The 21,195-nt window shown below is 43.1% G+C and overlaps 1 protein-coding gene across 1 annotated transcript; it reads left to right on the forward strand.

Annotated features, from left to right (window-relative positions):
* Positions 1–14,052: 14,052 nt before the first annotated feature.
* On the forward strand, positions 14,053–20,379 carry LOC121008716 (NXPE family member 4-like). Its single transcript, XM_040441411.1, has 5 exons — positions 14,053–14,130; positions 14,275–15,002; positions 15,923–15,984; positions 17,960–18,178; positions 19,835–20,379. Exons 1-5 carry the CDS (start codon positions 14,053–14,055, stop codon positions 20,377–20,379), a joined length of 1,632 nt encoding a protein of 543 aa, XP_040297345.1.
* The last annotated feature ends 816 nt before the right edge of the window (positions 20,380–21,195 follow it).

Below are 21,195 nucleotides of genomic sequence, written 5' to 3' on the forward strand. Positions count from 1 at the left end.
AGCAGCAACTTTTCCAATTTTCAATATTTATGTCATTCTCAAAACTTTTGGCCACGACTGTACACTGTTCCTTAGAACTCCTGTCTGGTTTTTATCCCAAGGCCCGGATACCTCAATACTGGCTTTTATCCTTGGTAAACATTCTTCCTCAGGTATATATATCCTTGCTTTACATTTATAATCCTTCTGCCCTTCAGCTTACTTGTTTAGCTGGTACACTGGCTCTGCTTGGCTTGGTGGGAACTGCAGGTTTTCTCCCAGGAGGTAACTCTTCTCTTGGGGTAAATCTTCTGAGCTAACTGAGGCTCATTATCCACAGGCAGCCTATAATCCTTCACTAGCCTCCTGGTGGTAACTAGAAGCCTGGACCGTCTAGCTGCATGTCAGGAGGTGGCCCTCAGCATATCTCTGGCTGGTGCCCTCTCACTTCTGTCTCCACAGACTCCTGACTACAGACTAACTCCTCCCTGTCTGGGTCTAAATATATATACTAAGTGTTCACTGGCTCCCCCTAGTGCCTAGGATGCTTAACTACACCCTAATAGGCCTGCTGCACATATCACAGTGAAAAAATACACATTAAAAATGCATTAAAATGTACTGTGAAATATACTGCCACTGTTCCACAGGAGGTGGAGAACAACGTGGCCCAATTGACCCTTGTGTAGTGCCCACCTTTACTTAGTTGGACACTACATAACAACATAGACGGCTTTGGGGTGGCGGGAGAGAGCGATAAAATTAGCCTTTATGCCGATGACGTTATTTTGTTTTTGGATCGGGGATGGAAAATCCTCCCTTATGTGATATCAGTAATGGAGGACTTCGGTAGACTGTCGGGCTATTTGATTAACTGGCCCAAGTCATCGCTCCTCCCGCTAAACCGCAAAGCTGTAGATGAGGGGAGTGGAGTAAGGGTTCTTGCCCCGAATGATACCCTGGATTATCTAGGCTTCTAGGGATTAAGATTGGTCTCCCTATAAAGAGGTTTTATGAGCTTAATTTAGTGCCGATCCTGAACAAAGTAAAGTCTAAAATATGCGCTTGGCAAAAATAGATTTTAGCTCAGACAGATCGAATAGCTCTAAATTAAGATGAATATCCTCCCTATTGTGATGTACCCGATGTGTGCTTCCCCAGTATGGATTGATGATATTTTCTTTTATAGATTGGAGACCCTTATTAACGATCTAATATGGGGAAGAAAGAGGGTGAGAATAAAACAAAAATATCTATGGTTGTCGGAATTAGATGGTGGGCTATCACTTCCTTTCTTTCAGGGGTATTATTTATGTGCACAGGTTCAGCGATGTTGTAGATTCACTGATAGTTTATTAGCACAATATTTGCAGCAGGTTTTGGGGAAAACCAATAGAGGAATATTTTTATATGTTTGGAGTCTGGTTATTTGGGGGTGAGGAAGTCCCTATTGATTCCTTGGTCCCTACAAAGGGTCTGGAATAAGCTTAAGAGGATTTTGAAAGTCTCTCATTCTTTTGCTTTTACCCCTTTGTGGGAAAATAGGAATCTGATGGAATTCTTTAACCACCTCAGCCCCCAGTGCTTAAACACCCTGAAAGACCAGGCCACTTTTTACACTTCTGACCTACACTACTTTCACCGTTTATTGCTCGGTCATGCAACTTACCACCCAAATGAATTTTACCTCCTTTTCTTCTCACTAATAGAGCTTTCATTTGGTGGTATTTCATTGCTGCTGACATTTTTACTTTTTTTGTTATTAATCGAAATTTAACGATTTTTTTGCAAAAAAATGACATTTTTCACTTTCAGTTGTAAAATTTTGCAAAAAAAAACGAGATCCATATAGAAATTTTGCTCTAAATTTATAGTTCTACATGTCTTTGATAAAAAAAAAATGTTTGGGGTAAAAAAAAAATGGTTTGGGTAAAAGTTATAGCGTTTACAAACTATGGTACAAAAATATGAATTTCGCTTTTTGAAGCAGCTCTGACTTTCTGAGCACCTGTCATGTTTCCTGAGGTTCTACAATGGCCAGACAGTACAAACACCCCACAAATGACCCCATTTCTGAAAGTAGACACCCTAAGGTATTCACTGATGGGCATAGTGAGTTCATAGAACTTTTTATTTTTGTCACAAGTTAGCGGAAAATGATGATTTTTATATTTTTTTTTTTCCTTACAAAGTCTCATATTCCACTAACTTGTGACAAAAAATAAAAACTTCTATGAACTCACTATGCCCATCACGAAATACCTTGGGGTCTCTTCTTTCCAAAATGGGGTCACTTGTGGGGTAGTTATACTGCCCTGGTATTCTAGGGGCCCGAATGTGTGGTAAGGAGTTTGAAATCAAATTCTGTAAAAATGACGAGTGAAATCCGAAAGGTGCTCTTTGGAATATGGGCCCCTTTGCCCACCTAGGCTGCAAAAAAGTGTCACACATCTGGTATCCCCGTACTCAGGAGAAGTTGAGGAATGTGTTTTGGGGTGTCTTTTTACATATACCCATGCTGGGTGAGATAAAATATCTTGGTCAAATGACAACTTTGTATAAAAAAATGGGAGGAAAAGTTGTCTTTTGCCAAGATATTTCTCTCACCCAGCATGGGTATATGTAAAATGACACCCCAAAACACATTCCCCACCTTCTCCTGAGTACGGAGATACAGATGTGTGACACTTTTTTGCAGCCTAGGTGGGCAAAGGGGCCCATATTCCAAAGAGCACCTTTCGGATTTCACAGGTCATTTTTTAGAGAATTTGATTTCAAACTCCTTACCACACATTTGGGCCCCTAGAATGCCAGGGCAGTATAACTACCCCACAAGTGACCCCATTTTGGAAGAAGAGACCCCAAGGTATTCGCTGATGGGCATAGTGAGTTCATGGAAGTTTTTATTTTTTGTCACAAGTTAGTGGAATATGAGACTTTGTATGAAAAAAAAAAAATCATCATTTTCCACTAACTTGTGACAAAAAATAAAAAATTCTAGGAACTCGCCATGCCCCTCACGGAATACCTTGGGGTGTCTTCTTTCCAAAATGGGGTCACTTGTGGGGTAGTTATACTGCCCTGGCATTTTCCAGGGGCCCTAATGTGTGGTAAGTAGGTAAATGACCTGTGAAATCCTAAAGGTGCTCTTTGGAATATGGGCCCCTTTGCCACCTAGGCTGCAAAAAAGTGTCACACATGTGGTATCTCCATACTCGGGAGAAGTTGGGGAATGTGTTTTGGGGTGTCATTTTACATATACCCATGCTGGGTGAGAGAAATATCTTGGCAAAAGACAACTTTTCCCATTTTTTTTATACAAAGTTGGCATTTGACCAAGATATTTCTCTCACCCAGCATGGGTATATGTAAAATGACACCCCAAAACACATTCCCAACTTCTCCTGAGTACGGCGATACCAGATGTGTGACACTTTTTTGCAGCCTAGATGCGCAAAGGTGCCCAAATTCCTTTTAGGAGGGCATTTTTAGACATTTGGATACCAGACTTCTTCTCACGCTTTGGGGCCCCTAGAATGCCAGGGCAGTATAAATACCCCCACATGTGACCCCATTTTGGAAATAAGACACCCCAAGGTATTCAATGAGGGGCATGGCGAGTTCATAGAAATTTTTTTTTTTTGGCACAAGTTAGCGGAAATTGATATTTTTAATTTTTTTCTCACAAAGTCTCCCGTTCCGCTAACTTGGGACAAAAATTTCAATCTTTCATGGACTCAATATGCCCCTCACGGAATACCTGGGGGTGTCTTCTTTCGAAATGGGGTCACATGTGGGGTATTTATACTGCCCTGGCATTCTAGGGGCCCTAAAGCGTGAGAAGAAGTCTGGAATATAAATGTCTAAAAAATTTTACGCATTTGGATTCGTGAGGGTATGGTGAGTTCATGTGAGATTTTATTTTTTGACACAAGTTAGTGGAATATGAGACTTTGTAAGAAAAAAAAAAATTATTCCGCTAACTTGGGCCAAAAAAATGTCTGAATGGAGCCTTACAGAGGGTGATCAATGACAGGGGGGGTGATCAATGACAGGGGTGGTGATCAATGACAGGGGTGGTGATCAATGACAGGGGGGTGATCAGTGACAGGGGGGTGATCAGGGAGTCCTATATGGGGTGATCACCACAGTCATTGATCATGCCCCTGTAAGGCTTCATCAGACGTCCGGATGCGTTTTGCGGATCGGATCCATCTATCAGTGCATCCGTAAAAATCATGCGGACATCTGAATGGAGCTTTACAGGGGGGTAATCAATGACAGGGGGGTGATCACCACAGTCATTGATCATGCCCCTGTAAGGCTTCATTCAGACGTCCGGATGCGTTTTGCGGATCGGATCCATCTATCAGTGCATCCGTAAAAATCATGCGGACAATCTGAATGGAGCTTTACAGGGGGGTAATCAATGACAGGGGGGTGATCACCACAGTCATTGATCATGCCCCTGTAAGGCTTCATTCAGACGTCCGGATGCGTTTTGCGGATCGGATCCATCTATCAGTGCATCCGTAAAAATCATGCGGACATCTGAATGGAGCTTTACAGGGGGGTGATCAGGGAGTCTATATGGGGTGATCACCACAGTCATTGATCATGCCCCTGTAAGGCTTCATTCAGACAGTCCGGATGCGTTTTGCGGATCGGATCCATCTATCAGTGCATCCGTAAAAATCATGCGGACATCTGAATGGAGCTTTACAGGGGGGTAATCAATGACAGGGGTGTAATCAATGACAGGGGGGGTGATCAGGGAGTCTATATGGGGTGATCACCACAGTCATTGATCATGCCCCTGTAAGGCTTCATTCAGACGTCCGATGCGTTTTGCGGATCGGATCCATCTATCAGTGCATCCGTAAAAAATCATGCGGACATCTGAATGGAGCTTTACAGGGGGGTAATCAATGACAGGGGTGTAATCAATGACAGGGGGGTGATCAGGGAGTCTATATGGGGTGATCACCACAGTCATTGATCATGCCCCTGTAAGGCTTCATTCAGACGTCCGGATGCGTTTTGCGGATCGGATCCATCTATCAGTGCATCCGTAAAAATCATGCGGACATCTGAATGGAGCTTTACAGGGGGGTGATCAGGGAGTCTATATGGGGTGATCACCACAGTCATTGATCATGCCCCTGTAAGGCTTCATTCAGACGTCCGGATGCGTTTTGCGGATCGGATCCATCTATCAGTGCATCCGTAAAAATCATGCGGACATCTGAATGGAGCTTTACAGGGGGGTAATCAATGACAGGGGTGTAATCAATGACAGGGGGGTGATCAGGGAGTCTATATGGGGTGATCACCACAGTCATTGATCATGCCCCTGTAAGGCTTCATTCAGACGTCCGGATGCGTTTTGCGGATCCGATCCATCTATCAGTGGATCCGTAAAAATCATGCGGACGTCTGAATGGAGCTTTACAGGGGGTTGGTAAATGACAGGGGGGTAATCAATGACAGGGGGGTGATCAGGGAGTCTATATGGGGTGATCAGGGGTGATCAGGGGCTAATAAGGGGTTAATAAGTGACCGGTGGGGGGGGGGGTGTAGTGTAGTGGTGCTTGGTGCTACTTTACTGAGCTACCTGTGTCCTCTGGTGGTCGATCCAAACAAAGGGGACCACCAGAGGACCAGGTAGCAGGTATATTAGACGCTGTTATCAAAACAGCGTCTAATATACCTGTTCGGGGTTAAAAAAAACACATCTCCAGCCTGCCAGCGAACGATCGCCGCTGGCAGGCTGGAGATCAACTCTCTTACCTTCCGTTCCTGTGAGCGCGCGCGCCTGTGTGCGCGCGTTCACAGGAAATCTCGGCCATCGCGAGATGACGCATATATGCGTGACTCTGCGCAGGGCTGCCACCTCCGGAACGCGATCCTGCGTTAGGCGGTCCGGAGGTGGTTAAAATCACTGATTATGTTTACTGGTCACGTAGGGGGGTGGTCAATATGTCTCATATTTTTGTATGTGGACATTATAAATCCCTCTCTGATTATAATTTCACGAGCAATACACTATTAGATGTGTTTATGTATTCACGTTTAAAACACGCCTATGAGGCCTCTAGGAATAAAGGTTACATGTGTCCACGGGAAAATGTATTTTTTGATTATTGTTGTGTCCAGATAGATGAGAGGGTCAAGATAGCTAGCCTATATAGTAAATTTCGAACAGCATTCGCAATGGTAACTCTATATAAAAGCTCGAGTAAGTGGGAGCAAGAGTTGCATTGCTCTCCACTACAATGGCCTAGTATCTACAGGAATGTAAGGAAGGCAACATCTTCGAATGCCCATAGATTAATCCAATTTAAGATTCTCCACCGGTTGTATTATACGCCAAAAACCCAAGCGAAATTTTCCCGGAATAAAGGTCGAGACTGCTGCTTTCCAAGGTGTGGGTACGTGAATGCCGATTTTGGGCACGTTCTCTGGGATTGTAGGGAAATTAAAAAGGTACTGGGAACAAGTTTTCGAAGCTTTACAGAAGGAATCCTCTTCGAGGTATAGTCCTGGGAAGGTGACGGTGATGCTGGGAGATTATGCCTTGGATATAGAAGTCCCGACTCGGGTTAGACAGATCTGGATGAGGGGTTTGATGGTGCCAAAAGTTATTTTAGTCAGACATTGGGGCTCTGTGTCTCCTCCCTCGATAAATGAATGGATCCGGTATTATCAACAAATTAAAGTGTATGAGGATATGGAAAGAAAGCGGAGAGCGGCACGTAGGACTCTTTTCATTTAGTTACTGGTGAAACTGTGTTGGTTTTTAGTGGTAGTGACGACAGCCAATAGGGGGGGGGGGGGGGGAAGGGATGGGTGGTTATTGTATAATATGTGTATTAAGTATGAATTTACAGCCTGATTTATAATTTTTGTAGGATTCTGCTATACGGTTAAAGGATAGCTGTCTATTTTTGTATACTGGCTGATTTGTTTATTGTAATTTGTGTTGTTTTTCTATTTATGATGAAAATAAAAAATATTTAAATTAAAAAAAAAAAACACTACTCCTAAAGTCAAAGACTTTGCAGCCTTCTCATTGGCCCACAAGCTGGAAGCTCGGAGGGATCATGTGTACTGATTAAAAAAAAATCTCGAATATTCGAAATTACGAATATATATCACTATATTCTAAATGTTCGTGAATTCTCGAAGTGCCGATATTCGCGATAAAAATTAGCAATTCGAATATTCCTAATCAACACTGCTTCTAGCGCGGATGCATCAACATTTTTTTAAATGGTGCCAAAGGGACGGTCACATCACAACTTGGATGGGACCCACTAATGTGCTTGAGAGGAAATTATGGAGCAGGAAAACCGGTTCGGAAGGAAGCGAGAGAGTGCGGCAGCCTGCACTTACCTGATGACTATGGGAGGATAATTGCCTGTAAGAGATCGCTGACCTGTGGACCGTTCACTCGTTTCAAGACGCTGCTGAGAGATGAGCTGCTGCGGGGAGACAGAGACACCGAGGCTGCTGTAGACTGATTCCTGTGAGTAGCTGCATGTGTGATGATGTCATCAGAGTCATGGGTGATGGACGTGATGTCACCATTCATTCTGAAGATCGCCCTTGGTGCATTGTGTGTTGGAGTCCGAGGTAGTCTTAGGGCTGTATTACCCTAGCCGATGGTCGGCGTATCATAGCTAACGATCGGTTGTAGGAACTGGCCGTATAATACAGCCTTAAAAGTGCCGCTGATTCCCCGATGAATGAGCGCTCGTATGCTTGAAAGTCATGGTTTACCGGCGACAGATTGAGCTGTCAAGATCAGGCTCAGTCTATGCTCTCACTTTTCCCCATGCTTTACACTGTTAACCTGCTCCAAGTTTCAGTGACCCGCACTTTAGCTGCGATGTCTCAGGTAGTCTGAAGTTTACCTACTGTCTCATCAGAGGCTCAGCTTAGCGCTCTGTTTCCACAGCATGCTTTACACTGCAGCTCTGCTTTTTCAGATTGGCTTCTGTGTATAAGCAAGTGTAGAGAGATCATTTATATATCTAGGACTGGAGTTTATGGACTTCAAGTAACTAAACTCAAAGAGGCAGTCTGTGGTGCTGTGGGCACTCTCCTGTTCCTATTGATAGTGGGCACTCTGCTGGCATTGCTCATGGGGACACACTCCTGTTTATAGTGGGCACTCTACTGGTAAGTACTGCTTTGGGGGGGGGCACTCTGCTGTTTATGGGGGCACTCTCCAGTTTCTATTTATAGTGGGTACTCTGCTGGCATTACGATTTTTGGGGGCACTCTGCTGGCATTGTTTATGTAGGCACACTCCTGTTTAAAGTGGGCACTCTGCTGGTAAGTACTGCTTTTGGGGGGCACTCTGCCGGCACTGTTCATGGGAGCACTCTCCTGTTCCTATTGATAGTGAGCACTCTGCTGGTAGTACTGTGTTAGGGGGCACTCTGCTGGCACTGTTTATGGGGGCACACATCTTTTCCTATTGATAGTGAGAACTCTGCTGGTAAGTACTGCTTTTGGGGGGCACTCTGCCGGCACTGTTCATGGGAGCACTCTCCTGTTCCTATTGATAGTGGGCACTCTGCTGGTAGTACTGTGTTAGGGGGCACTCTGCTGGCACTGTTTATGGGGGCACACATCTTTTCCTATTGATAGTGAGAACTCTGCTGGTAGTACTGTTTTAGGGGGCACTCTGCTGGCACTGTTTATGGGGGCACACATCTTTTCCTATTGATAGTGAGCACTCTGCTGGTAGTACTGTGTTAGGGGGCACAATGCTGGCACACTTTATGGGGCACTCTTCTGCTCCTGTTTGTAGTGGGCACTCTGCTGGCAGTACTGTTTTTGGGGGGCGCTCTACTGGAGCCGCAGTGCCAAAAGGATGGGAGTGGTGATGGCTATGATGGTGGTAGTAGTACTCGCAGTTCACGGTGGCATTCTTCCCTCTGGCGCTCCCTGGGTCATGCACAGTGAATGGAGAATGCACCCTTTCTTCCCTTGGGGCACTCCGTGGCTGTCTGGGGCTCCTGCCTGGTGCTAGTTGGGGTGCCTTTGATGGTGGGTGTTTGACAGAGGGTAAGGCAGGAGGTCAGGTCGAGTGACGCCCGGCAAATTGTGGAGACATAAACCAGGCCCAGTTTAGTTGTGATAAATAAAGTCTCACTTTACTGATTAGATAATGAGAGTGGTCGTTCATACAGCAGCAAAAGGTGCAGTCCTGAGATATAGCACAGTTTATTTTTCCCAATGGCTGAACATAGGCAGCGGCAATGATGGTGGTAGTACTTCCTGAGTCTCATTCTAAGTTCACTTTATATAACCATCGGCATGACATTTTAATTTTTGCAGATATCAGATACGGATGGCCAGTCCGTCTCAAAATGTGGTGGGTGCCGGAGGCAATTAACCCTCTGCACAAGCAGTAAAGTCTTATTGCCATAAACAAGCAGTACCTTACTGTCTGAATCCAGTGCACCGCCTTGATGTCTGCTCACTTTCCCTCAGGGGTAGTCTCTCAGATAGTCCTCTGGCAGTTCTTTAGTCTCAGAAATGGTGTTTCCTGGATGAGGCTTCTCTTTGGACTTCCTTAGCAGGAGCTCACACAGGTAGGTCTTGTCTCTAGCGCTGATGACTAGTCATACGCACTAACTAACCAGACATTGCCGGTTCAGCCAGTCTCCATGCCAACTAACCAAGACCGCCAGTGTTAACTGTTCGTTGACCAGACAGAGCCATTTGAAATATACAGTGCACAAAGAGATAAGCGCATTTAACCTTAAATCACAACATTTAACGCTTAGCAAATAATTAACCTTTAGCAGTGATCCACTGGGTCACTGCACTGAGGCTGTTTATGGGGGCACTCTCTGCCGACACTATTTATAGTGGGCACTCTCCTGTTTCTGTTTAGAGCGGGCACTCTGCTTTCACAGGTTTTAGGGGACATTAAAGGCATTTTTATGGAGAAATATATTGCCACTGTTTATTGGGTATTCTTAAAGGGGCACAATGCCACTAGTTCAACAGTTCTCTGATGAGATCACCCTTTTAAAGACCTCCAGTTTAAAAATAGGCACTGTTCATCCTGAGATTGCTGGTTCATTATACACAGACAGAGCAGCTCCTGTGGATTTGGGAATGGGTTACCATTAGTGGTTGTCACCCAGGATCTGTTAGCCATCTAGGAGACTAAGCTAGCTGATGACAGTCAAAGGGATGACGCATTTCAGTCCGAGGTTAAAGGACAGAATACGCCTTGGGTTTAAAGGTCCACGCGTTATTTTCTGGTTTATCAGTAAAGTCGCACATTTACAGCTCCGTCCCTCCACCCCGTGAATCATCCTCTACCCCGCTAGAGTCACGGCTTATGTGGATGAGGCACAGAGAGTCCAGGTAATGACCGGATTAGTGAAGGTGATTATAGGGAGCGGGGGAAGGGTGTGACTGATAATGGACAATGACTGCACATATTACAGGTCCTTATATTATATAAGTCGTCGCATGCAGGAAAGAGTTAACAGCTCCTGGTGACCGGTACGTGACACTATTCATACAAAACAGGGTCCCAGGGAGTCACCCTGTAAGATAGATGTATTAGGCCAGGGGCCACAGTCATGATATCTTGTGCTGGTCTCTCTATGGACTAGTTGTGTTTATAGAGCTCGTCCTGAGAACGATCAGGGGAGCACCTAGCCTTTCTGCTGCCTGAGGCAAAAACCGAAACGGCTCCCCCCCCCCCCCTGCCAATTTCTTAACCTAACCACTTCCTTCAGCCCATGGCCCTTCCGCTGCCCCCCTCTTGCCCCTTCCTGGTGCCTCCTGAGACGATCGCCTCACCTGGCCTCATTGGTGGTGCACCCCTGAGAACGATATCCAGCAATTACCATTATATAACGCTAAGCCCCCCTGTCTGGTGCTGAATTTGGTGCGGTCCATAGAGCACCCTTCCCCTTTAACACTCCGTTCTCCAGATCACTCTGAATAGTTCTCGTTCCTTCTGTGATTCGGAATCTCCCGTCTCAAATTATGAATTTATGTCAGAATATTCATTCAGTCATTCGTTCATTCATTCTCATTCAGTTATATATTCAGTATTTCATTCTTTTATATTTTTTATTTTATTTGCTCATGCATTCATTCTTATCCACCCATATGTTCATTCATTTCATTCATTCATTCCTTTATGTCATTAGCTCATTATACTTCATTTCATCCATTTGGTAATCAGTTCTCATTTATCTATATGTTCATTGATGCAGTCATTCATTCATTTGTTCTTAGATTAGTTCATTAGCCATAATTTCATCCATTATTTAATTCATTAATTGATGAATGAAGGAATGTAGGAGAACTAGTGCTACCTGGAAAAAAATAACTAATGTTATGGTGAGCACCGCTCCCTGGTTATACTGTTTATCGTTCATTCATTCATTATATATAATTCATGCACTCATTCAGTAAATTGCTCATTCATTCTAATTCACCCATTCACTTCAGCCTGGCTGCTATTGAAACAGAACAGAGCAGTGGCCGTGACCTGCAGACATTGCAGGGGGGCAGACAGGTAAGTTCTTCATAATCAATTCTCATTCATTCATTCATTAATGTTTATTCTTGAAGTTGCATTTATCAACATTGGCTTCATGTATGAAAATGAGTGCAGGCAGAAAAAGAAATGAAAGTAAAGAGAAAGACCTGGCACTCTAAATATGCAGCCAAAATCGAGATAGGGGTATTAAAATATTTATTGTGTTTTATTTAAAATATATTTAAAAATAAAAATAAACACAGCAGCGTATGGAATAAATAAGTAGCAGCACTGAACTATACAATACAATAGCAGTAAATGGCAGCAGAGAAAAATCAGCAATAATATTGATCTATAAAAATAGTGTCAATAGTAAAATTCAACCATAGAGAATCCGCAATCTGTAGGTGAATTTAAACATAAATTGTTCCTCCTATACCGCAATGGTTACCAATAATGAAGGGGTCACTGTTATATCCCCGAAACGCGTATGGACCATACCTTGCACCGGCATGAATTAAAGCCTCCGGAAGAAAGTTATAAAGCTCTGACGATATACAGTACAGACCAAAAGTTTAGACACACCTTCTCATTCAAAGAGTTTTCTTTATTTTCATGACTATGAAGGCATCAAAACTATGAATTAACACATGTGGAATTATATACATAACAAACAAGTGTGAAACAGCTGAAAATATGTCATATTCTAGGTTCTTCAAAGTAGCCACCTTTTGCTTTGATTACTGCTTTGCACACTCTTGGCATTCTCTTGATGAGCTTCAAGAGGTAGTCCCCTGAAATGGTCTTCCAACAGTCTTGAAGGAGTTCCCAGAGATGCTTAGCACTTGTTGGCCCTTTTGCCTTCACTCTGCGGTCCAGCTCACCCTAAACCATCTCGATTGGGTTCAGGTCCGGTGACTGTGGAGGCCAGGTCATCTGGCGCAGCACCCCATCACTCTCCTTCATGGTCAAATAGCCCTTACTTTCAAAGTTTTCCCAATTTTTCGGCTGACTGACTGACCTTCATTTCTTAAAGTAATGATGGCCACTCGTTTTTTCTTTACTTGGCTGCTTTTTTCTTGCCATAATACAAATTCTAACAGTCTATTCAGTAGGACTATCAGCTGTGTATCCACCTGACTTCTCCTCAACACAACTGATGGTCCCAACCCCATTTATAAGGCAATAAATTCCACTTATTAAACCTGACAGGGCACACCTGTGAAGTGAAAACCATTTCAGGGGACCACCTCTTGAAGCTCATCAAGAGAATGCCAAGAGTGTGCAAAGCAGTAATCAAAGCAAAAGGTGGCTACTTTGAAGAACCTAGAATATGACATATTTTCAGTTGTTTCACACTTGTTTGTTATGTATATAATTCCACATGTGTTAATTCATAGTTTTGATGCCTTCAGTGTAAATCTACAATTTTCATAGTCATGAAAATAAAGAAAACTCTTTGAATGAGAAGGTGTGTCCGAACTTTTGGTCTGTACTGTATATGCTTTCATTGAGCGCACAAACCAGCCATGGTAACGTAGCTTGGATAAGCGCAGCTGACATCCATCATACTACTAACTACCAAGCCCACATTCACACATCGACCAGACTAAGGTAACAAGGATATATAGCAACTGTACCTGGGTGGGACGCCACCTTGAGAAGTTACCGCACTGTACCTTCTGGTCTTCTATGTGTGTTATTTGAAAGACTGGTGATTTATGCGCACGCTGCTATAGAAAGTCAGTAACAACTGTGGACTGTGAATAGCTAAAGTTATCCATTCCGGATAGCGCGGATTAATGATTTCCCATGTGAAGACTTGAACATAGTCTGAAGTCTGCTGGACACCAATTATTGCTGCCATTTGAACGCACTTTGCACTTTCCATTGCGGTATAGGAGGAACTATTTATGTTTAAATTCACCTACAGATTGCGGATTCTCTATGGTTGAATTTTACTATTGACACTATTTTTATATATCAATATTATTGCTGATTTTTCACTGCTGCCATTTACTGCTATTGTATTGTATAGTTCAGTGCTGCTACTTATTTATTCCATACGCTGCTGTGTTTATTTTTATTTTTAAATATATTTTAAATAAAACACAATAAATATTTTAATACCCCTATCTCGATTTTGGCTGCATATTTAGAGTGCCAGGTCTTTCTCTTTACTTTCTGAATACCTTTCTGTGGCTGGGTGGGCCACATAGACCTAGAGCACCTGTTCCATATTGTCTAGTTGTAGCGATCCACAGATACCTTATACATTTTTCAAAAAATAAAAGATGTAAACCTATCAGATTCTAGATGTTTGTTCGGGAAATGTAGATTTTTGCCATTCGTTCATTCACTAATTCTTGGGAAGTAAGCTCTAAAGCTTTATGTATGAAATATACTATGGATTGGAAACATTCACATTTGTTGTGGACTCTGGAATGTCCTATTTCATGAGCGACCATTATTGAAGATCCTACAACGTTTTTGGGTGACCATCTCTGTCTTCAGCAGGGCGGCCTCAGTTTGAACCCCCCACCATGGGTAAACCATTCATCCAAATACTACTGATTGCTATATTCCTCATGAGCTTTGGTTGGTACCGGAGCCTTTTCCAGGTGAGAACTTTCCAACTCATTTATGGTGCAAAGAATTGCATTGTCCAACATTTATGTTCCCATCTACGACCTTTTGACAAATAATTCTTTGCATAGGAACTTCAGTTTCATTCCCTTGTATGATGAGAATGTTATACATTTCAGGATTCTCTGAGACATTTACTTCAGACCTGTCTGGCACCCACCAATCATGACCAACCTTCAACTAAAGAGCCGAGTCCTCCACCAAAAACTGAACTCCAACTAGAAATAGACAGAATATATGACAAAATTAAAAAACTCATCCCCGTTGTGACATTCACACACTTTAACCAGACCACAAGTGGAAGGAACAGTAAGGTGTCCCTTGTAGACCCCCGAAAGACATACTGTGTTGGAGAAGACTTTGTGGTACGGGTTGATATGTTTGATCATTTGGGCAATAGGAAGACTTATGGAGGAGACTTCATAAGACCAAGACTCATCTCTCAAGAACTTGGAGCTTCTGTCTCAGGAATTTTGGAGGACTTTAAAAATGGGTCTTATCATGTTCACTTTCCATTGTACTGGGCCGGCAAGGTCAAAGTCAACATTCTGTTGTTCTACCCGAGTGAAGGGGTGGCCGCTCTCTGGAGGTCAAGACACTCCAGTCAAGGAGTTGTTGGTTTCGAGGGGAAATTTGAAAAGTTTGGTAAAGTTGCAGTGACTAAATGTGGTTTCAAGCTCTCCAATGAAGATGGGAAGAAGATCTGTGAGTACCACGACCCACTCTACGAGGAGGTCTACCACTGCTACAAAGTTCCAAATTTTACTTGTGAGAGTCTGAATGAAATGAGGGGTTATGACCTTCATGCCTCGTATCTTACCCCGGTGGAGCAGCAAATTTTTCAGAGGTATCATTTTCATAATGGGTTTCAGACTTTTAAAGGGGAAGTCCATCATTTATCTTGTAAGATAACATGCAAAATGGTAGGATATTTTAAGCAAGACCTAATGAAGAACAGTGAAATCCAGTAAAATCCTATAAACTGCAATTGTATTCTATTGCAGTCTAAGGTATAAGCGATCAGAAGATCACATGTACAAGCCTCCTAAGGGGACTAAAAATGACAGTGAAAAAATAAAATAAACTATTAAAAATATAAGAATAATAAAAATTAAAATCACTCCCTTTCCCAATTTTACATATAAAAATAAACAAAAGCAGCCAGGATCGCAGACTTGTGGTGATATATTTCAGGAACGGAGCCCTGCAAAGTGGTGGCTGGAGGACTCTGGTCCAGCCACCACCAAGAACTCTCCCCATAGAAGTGAATGGGAGCGCACCGCGCATGACTGGCCACTGCTCCCATTCGCTTCTATGGACCCAAATGAAATAGCCGAGCCAGCGCTTGGCTATTTTCAGCGGCCCCATAGAAAATGAATGGAGGGCAACTGCAGATGCACACTGCACCCTCCACCACTTTCCGTTCTGGACACAGGTGTGGGTCCCGCCCCTATCAGACAATGGGGGCATATCCTGGCAATGCCCCCATTGTCTGAGATGAGACTAACCCTTTAAGTCTATGTACACTGTTAGGGGCAAGGAGCCCTTATTTAGAGATAAGATTTATTAGATGACCGGCACAAAGTGAAAGTACAGTTCACACAGCTAGACAGACACAGTTAACCCTTTGTGACAGAACAGCTGAATATGTTTTAAATAAAATCCAATTGAAAAAATGTTTTTTAGCCCAAAATGAATAAAATGAAATCATAAAAAAAATTATATTAATATATTATAATTACCATTTGTATCATTCCTGTTTTAAAGGTCAAATATTGTTATACAAATCCAAAGTGAAATTCCGCCAATCACAGTAAATCAGTGCAACGGTAAGTTTTTACATTTTATTCTGAATTCAGTCACGGTCAGCCACAGATTTAAAGGGATTATCATTTTTGAAGGGAAAGGCCGGGAGCACTCTAAAATAATAAAAATAAGCAGCACTAACCCGAATAAGCCGCCAGTTCAGCTTTAGGCCTCATGCACACGACCGTTGTTGTGTTCCGTTCCGCAAAATGGGGTTCCGTTGTTCCGTGATCCGTTTCCGTTTTTGTTTCCGTGTGTCTTCCTTTATTTTTGGAGGATCACCAGACATGAAGGAAAGTAAAAAAAAGTCTAAGTCAAGTTTGCCATGAAAATGATAGGAAAAAAAACGGACGCGGATGACAATCTTGTGTGCTTCCGCGTTTTTTCACGGTCCCATTGACTTGAATGGGTCCGCGAACCGTTTTCCCGTGAAAAAAATAGGACAGGTTATATTTTTTTGACGGACTGGAACCACGGATCACGGACGCGGATGACAAACGGTGCATTAGCCGAGTTTTCAGCGGACCCATTGAAAGTCAATGGGTCCGCAGAAAATCACAAAAAACGGAACAACGGACACGGAATAAAACAACGGTCGTGTGCATGAGGCCTTATAGGGCTCCAAGACTTTCCAAAAAATACTTTATATACACTGGACAACACCTTTAAATGGATACTCCAGGACTTCAAAATTGATGCCTCTCGGAGCCGCACGCCGGTCAGCCGTTCACTTGGAGGGGACTGAGCTTGCAGTACTTTTCACAGCCTCTGCTCGGTGAATGGCGCTGTGTTAGTTCGGCACACTGCGACACCTGCAAACAGCTGATTGGCCGGGGTGCATGATGTCAGACCCCCACCGATCTGATATTGATTACCTAAGGATAGGCTATCAACAGTAAATCCTGGAATACCCATTTAAAGGGATGAATGAAAAATGACAAAAACAGCTTTCTTTTATCCAGAAACAGCCTTTCAGGGCCGAGGTGCAATACCAAGCACAGCCTATGGCCAAGAGGGGTGCTATTTCTAGTCCACAAGCAGACATTTTAGTTTTAAACTCATACACAGATTTATTATTGTGCTTTACTTCTCTTGTACTTATCTTACATCATGCCTTGTTCTCCAGTCGCCTCTAGAGCTGCATTCACAGTTCTGCTTTATTGTCACTTGGAGTCTGTCAGCTCTGTGTTGTCAGACAAACCTCTAATTGGATAATGTGCTGAAATCTTACACATTGTATTTTATTTTTATTTTTGGCGATCTATAGCATATTGGTGTGGAGCCCATAGCAACCAATTAGATTTCACCTGTCATTTTTGTGCAGTGACCTGATTGGTTCCCAGAGTTGACTTTTTTCCTTTCACCAGTTTCCATACTTCTCCCTTTATAACTTCCACAATGCACAGCAAAGCATGCTCCATATACACACTAAACCAGCAGGGGGCGGTAGTGAGCTGTAAAGTCTGGCAGACTGGAATCTCACAGGAAGCCAATAGAATTTTGAAGGCAGCTTTAGATGTGACTGGAGTCTAAGGCATGATGGGTTTACATTAAGGGCTATGTACACCTTTGGGGGCATTTTTTTTAATTCTTGCATTGTACTTATTTTAAACTAAAATAATTTTTAATTGGTCTTTTAAAAATTCGGAGCCCTTTTCTCTGTACAGCCTTGAGATTCTCTAGTAGCAAACTGTCTGCTTTCACTATGCTCACAGCTCCTTATTTCTGACCTCCTAAACACTCATTACAGCTCAATTCTTATCTTGCTGATGAGAATGATTTTAAATAAGTGTTTTTATGAACTTTTAGTCCATTAGAGATAAGGTTTATTAGATTCACAAAGCTAGACAGCTAAGCCTTTGTGACAGAACGGCTAAATATTTTTAATAAAGACCAATTGAAAAAATGATTTTTAGCCCATAATGAGTGAATTGCAATCATAAAAAAAAATTGCCCACGAAGGTGTCCATAGCCTTTAAGTTCTTGTATCTCTTCCAGCTTCAGGAAAAGCCCCACTACCAAAGTGTCAGACTGGAATGAGCTCGCCTCTCCCGAGCGGATATTTCTACCAAAAAATCTGGAATCCGGTTTACTGTAACATGACGGTTTATAGAACGGGGGATGACTTTATTAAATGTCTGCAGGGAAAGAAGCTCTTTCTCATCGGAGATTCCACGTTACGTCAGTTCATGATGCACTTCACCGAGGGGATCAACAGTAAGGCTTATTACCCTCATGGTCGGACCCCATTAAAGACCCAATGCTTCTTTGTTTGTTACAATTGTATCCAGGGTAGACAATCTCATCAGTGGCACGAACCCCTGTCCTGTCTTGATGGATTGTTACATTGTGACAGTGCAAGTGAAATAATGCATCAGTCTGGACTGGGGGCAATTGTAACAAAGCCTCAGCTGTGAGAAGCATTAGGTCAGTACAAGCTTACAGCTTCGTGATGTAAACAAGAATGATTGTATCCACTGACAGCAGGCAGAAATGTTGCAAATGATAGGGAATTGACACACAAGGTAAATTAGAAGATGAAAAAAAAAAAAAGTTTCAATACGAAGCAACTGTTTAAAGTGCCGTTCACAAGTCTGATGCACAATGAATGGAGAATGAACAATCGTTATTATGATTGTTTGACCCCCCCTTCAGCACATCCTCAGCTCTCTTGGGGCGATAGTTGTATTCGCCACACGAAAGATCCGCTCATCTGACAGAGGATTTACTCGTTCGTCAAGTAATTGGCGGCACCTTCACTTGGGGGATTGATCAAGAGCGAGTGTTTGTATGAAGGTTTGTTCCCAATAATTGGACTGGTCTTTGGCCCAAGTAACAGGTCCAATTTTTTTTTTTACTACATCCCTGGTGGTCTAGGGCAGTAAAGGTGTTAGTGTCAGCATCCCCAATGTCAGTTTACCTGGTGATAAATATAAGGCCATAAAGGGGGTTAATTTCAGTGTATATGGTGGTCTAGGATAGTGAATGGGTCAGTATAACTGGTGGTCAAAGGTAGTGAGGGGGATTCATTTCAATATTCCTGGTGGTCTAAAGCAGTAAAAGGGTTAATGGTAAAATAACTGGTTGTCTAGGGAAGTGAGGGGTTAATTTCTGTATACCTGGTGGTCTAGGGCAGTGAATGGGTCCATACAACTAGGTGTGTAGGGAAGTGAGGACATTAATACTGATCTACCTGTTGGTCTAGGGCAGTGAAAAGGTAAATGTTAATATCATTGGTGGTCTGGGGCAGCACAAGAGTTAATGTTAATATAACTGATGGTCTGGGGGTTAATTCCAGTATACCTGGTGGTGTATGGCAGTGAGAGGATTAATGTAAGGATCGCAGGTGGAGGGTAGTAGAGGGGTTAATTCTAGTATCTTTGATGGTCTAGGGCAGTGGAGAGGTTTTTCTTAATATCCCCAGTGTAGGGCAGTGGAAGATTTAATGCTCCATACTTAGGGTTCAGTGGTCACTCACCACTCTCTATGTAACTTCCTTTTTTTTTTCTTACACTGCATATAAAGATGAGAGCAGGGAGTGGACAGAGAGGTTGAAGAAGCTGAAACTGCATGGTTGCACAGCACTCTGTATGATCGGGCAGAGCAACTGCACGATCAGCATTACTGTGGTACTTAGGTCACTTACTGGTCACAACTCCAACTGCAGCCACCCCCCACGGCATTGCATGTGATACTTGAATAAACTGACAAAAAGATGCTCTTAGATGTTCTCCTCTGTAGCTCATGGAGAGGGTCCAGAGAGGTGGACCTTCCTCCATGATGTCCATATGTCCTAATAGTTGTCTTGATGACTTTCAATGTTGGTTATACATTTTCATCTGTGCCCCTGACTGAGATGTTTGTCTCCATCAGTAGTGAAATACTTCAGATACCATCGCAGAGGATGGACCGGTTGGGCTTTGACACTGGAAGCATTGAACATGGAGAAGGATATATATGTTTCCTACAAGAGGCATGGATTCCCATTGGAACACAGTGGCTTCTACTACTTTAAGGAGGACCTGTACACCAGTCGTCAGATTGACCAGCGTGCCGGGGGGAAGGATACCATTTTTGTGATTACAATGGGACAACATTTTAGACAGTTCCCTCTAAAAATTTTCATTCGACGAGCTGTCAACATCCGCAGAGCTCTGGAACGACTGTTCCTCAGGAGTCCCGACACCAAAGTCATCATAAAAACTGAAAACACCAGAGAGATCTATGCCTCAGTTGAAAGGCAAGGAGACTTCCATGGATACACTCAGTATCTGGTCCTCAAGGAAGTGTTTCAAGGGATCAATGTTGGCTTTGTGGATGCTTGGGACATGACGGTGGCATCGGCTACAATGACTGTACATCCTCCCGGTTATACATTTGGGAGTATAATGAGCCTGGCGTTCACCTTTGCTTGTTAACAAAACAATGTAAGGGAAGAAGGACTACCGTATACATTTTGGATTTCCTTGTACAAGGACTAGAACAAGTTTCTTGGAACAGAATGGGATTTCAGATCTAGGATGGGCCATAGCAAGATTCGTGGATCAGAGACCAGGAGATGTCTCCCGGACAAAGGACAGCTTCTTTGATTAGCTTTATTGGACTAAGTAATGTCTCATTGAGAGGCCTTCTTGGACCAGAGCAGGTTTCTTGGATTAGGGAACACAACTTGGACCAGGGAATGTTTCCTAGATTAAGAAAGACGTCTTGAACCAGAGTAGGTTTCTTTTACTTGAATAAAGGGTGGAAGTCTTGTATCAACAAGGGTCACTTGGATCATGGGATGTCTCCTGGCCTAGAGAAGACTAGGATAGGATTCTTGGATTAGGGGATGGCTTCTAAACTAGATAAGGTTTCTTAGAACATAGTAGGTTTCTAGGGATTAGAAGGGCAGCTTGCACCAATGCATGTCTCCTGGCCTTGTGAAAGCTTATTTGACCAGATTAGGTTTCTTTGTTCAGGGAAGACCACATGAACCAGGAAATATCTTCTAGATTAGGAAAGTTTAGAGTGGGATTCTTGGATCAATGAAGGCTATTTCGACCACGGGATGTCTTTTAGCCTAGGGCAGTGATGGCTAACCTCCGGCACTCCATCTGTGGTAAAACTCCAACTTCCAAAATGCACACTTGCTTGGCTGTTCTCAGAACTCCATAGAAATGAATGGAGCATGCTGGGAGTCATAGTTTCACCACTGCTGGAGTGCCGGAAGTTAGCCATCACTGGCCTAGGGA

The sequence above is a fragment of the Bufo bufo genome, chromosome 7 (genome assembly GCF_905171765.1).
Source record: "Bufo bufo chromosome 7, aBufBuf1.1, whole genome shotgun sequence".
In the NCBI taxonomy this organism is placed as follows: domain Eukaryota; kingdom Metazoa; phylum Chordata; class Amphibia; order Anura; family Bufonidae; genus Bufo; species Bufo bufo.

Bases quoted from the DNA above. Each gene is read 5' to 3' on its own strand.
- LOC121008716 (XM_040441411.1), top strand. From the start codon at position 14,053: ATGGGTAAACCATTCATCCAAATACTACTGATTGCTATATTCCTCATG. The intron at 15,985-17,959 runs GTAAGTTTTTAC...TATCTCTTCCAG, and splicing joins CACAGTAAATCAGTGCAACG to CTTCAGGAAAAGCCCCACTA. The intron at 18,179-19,834 runs GTAAGGCTTATT...TGTCTCCATCAG, and splicing joins CTTCACCGAGGGGATCAACA to TAGTGAAATACTTCAGATAC.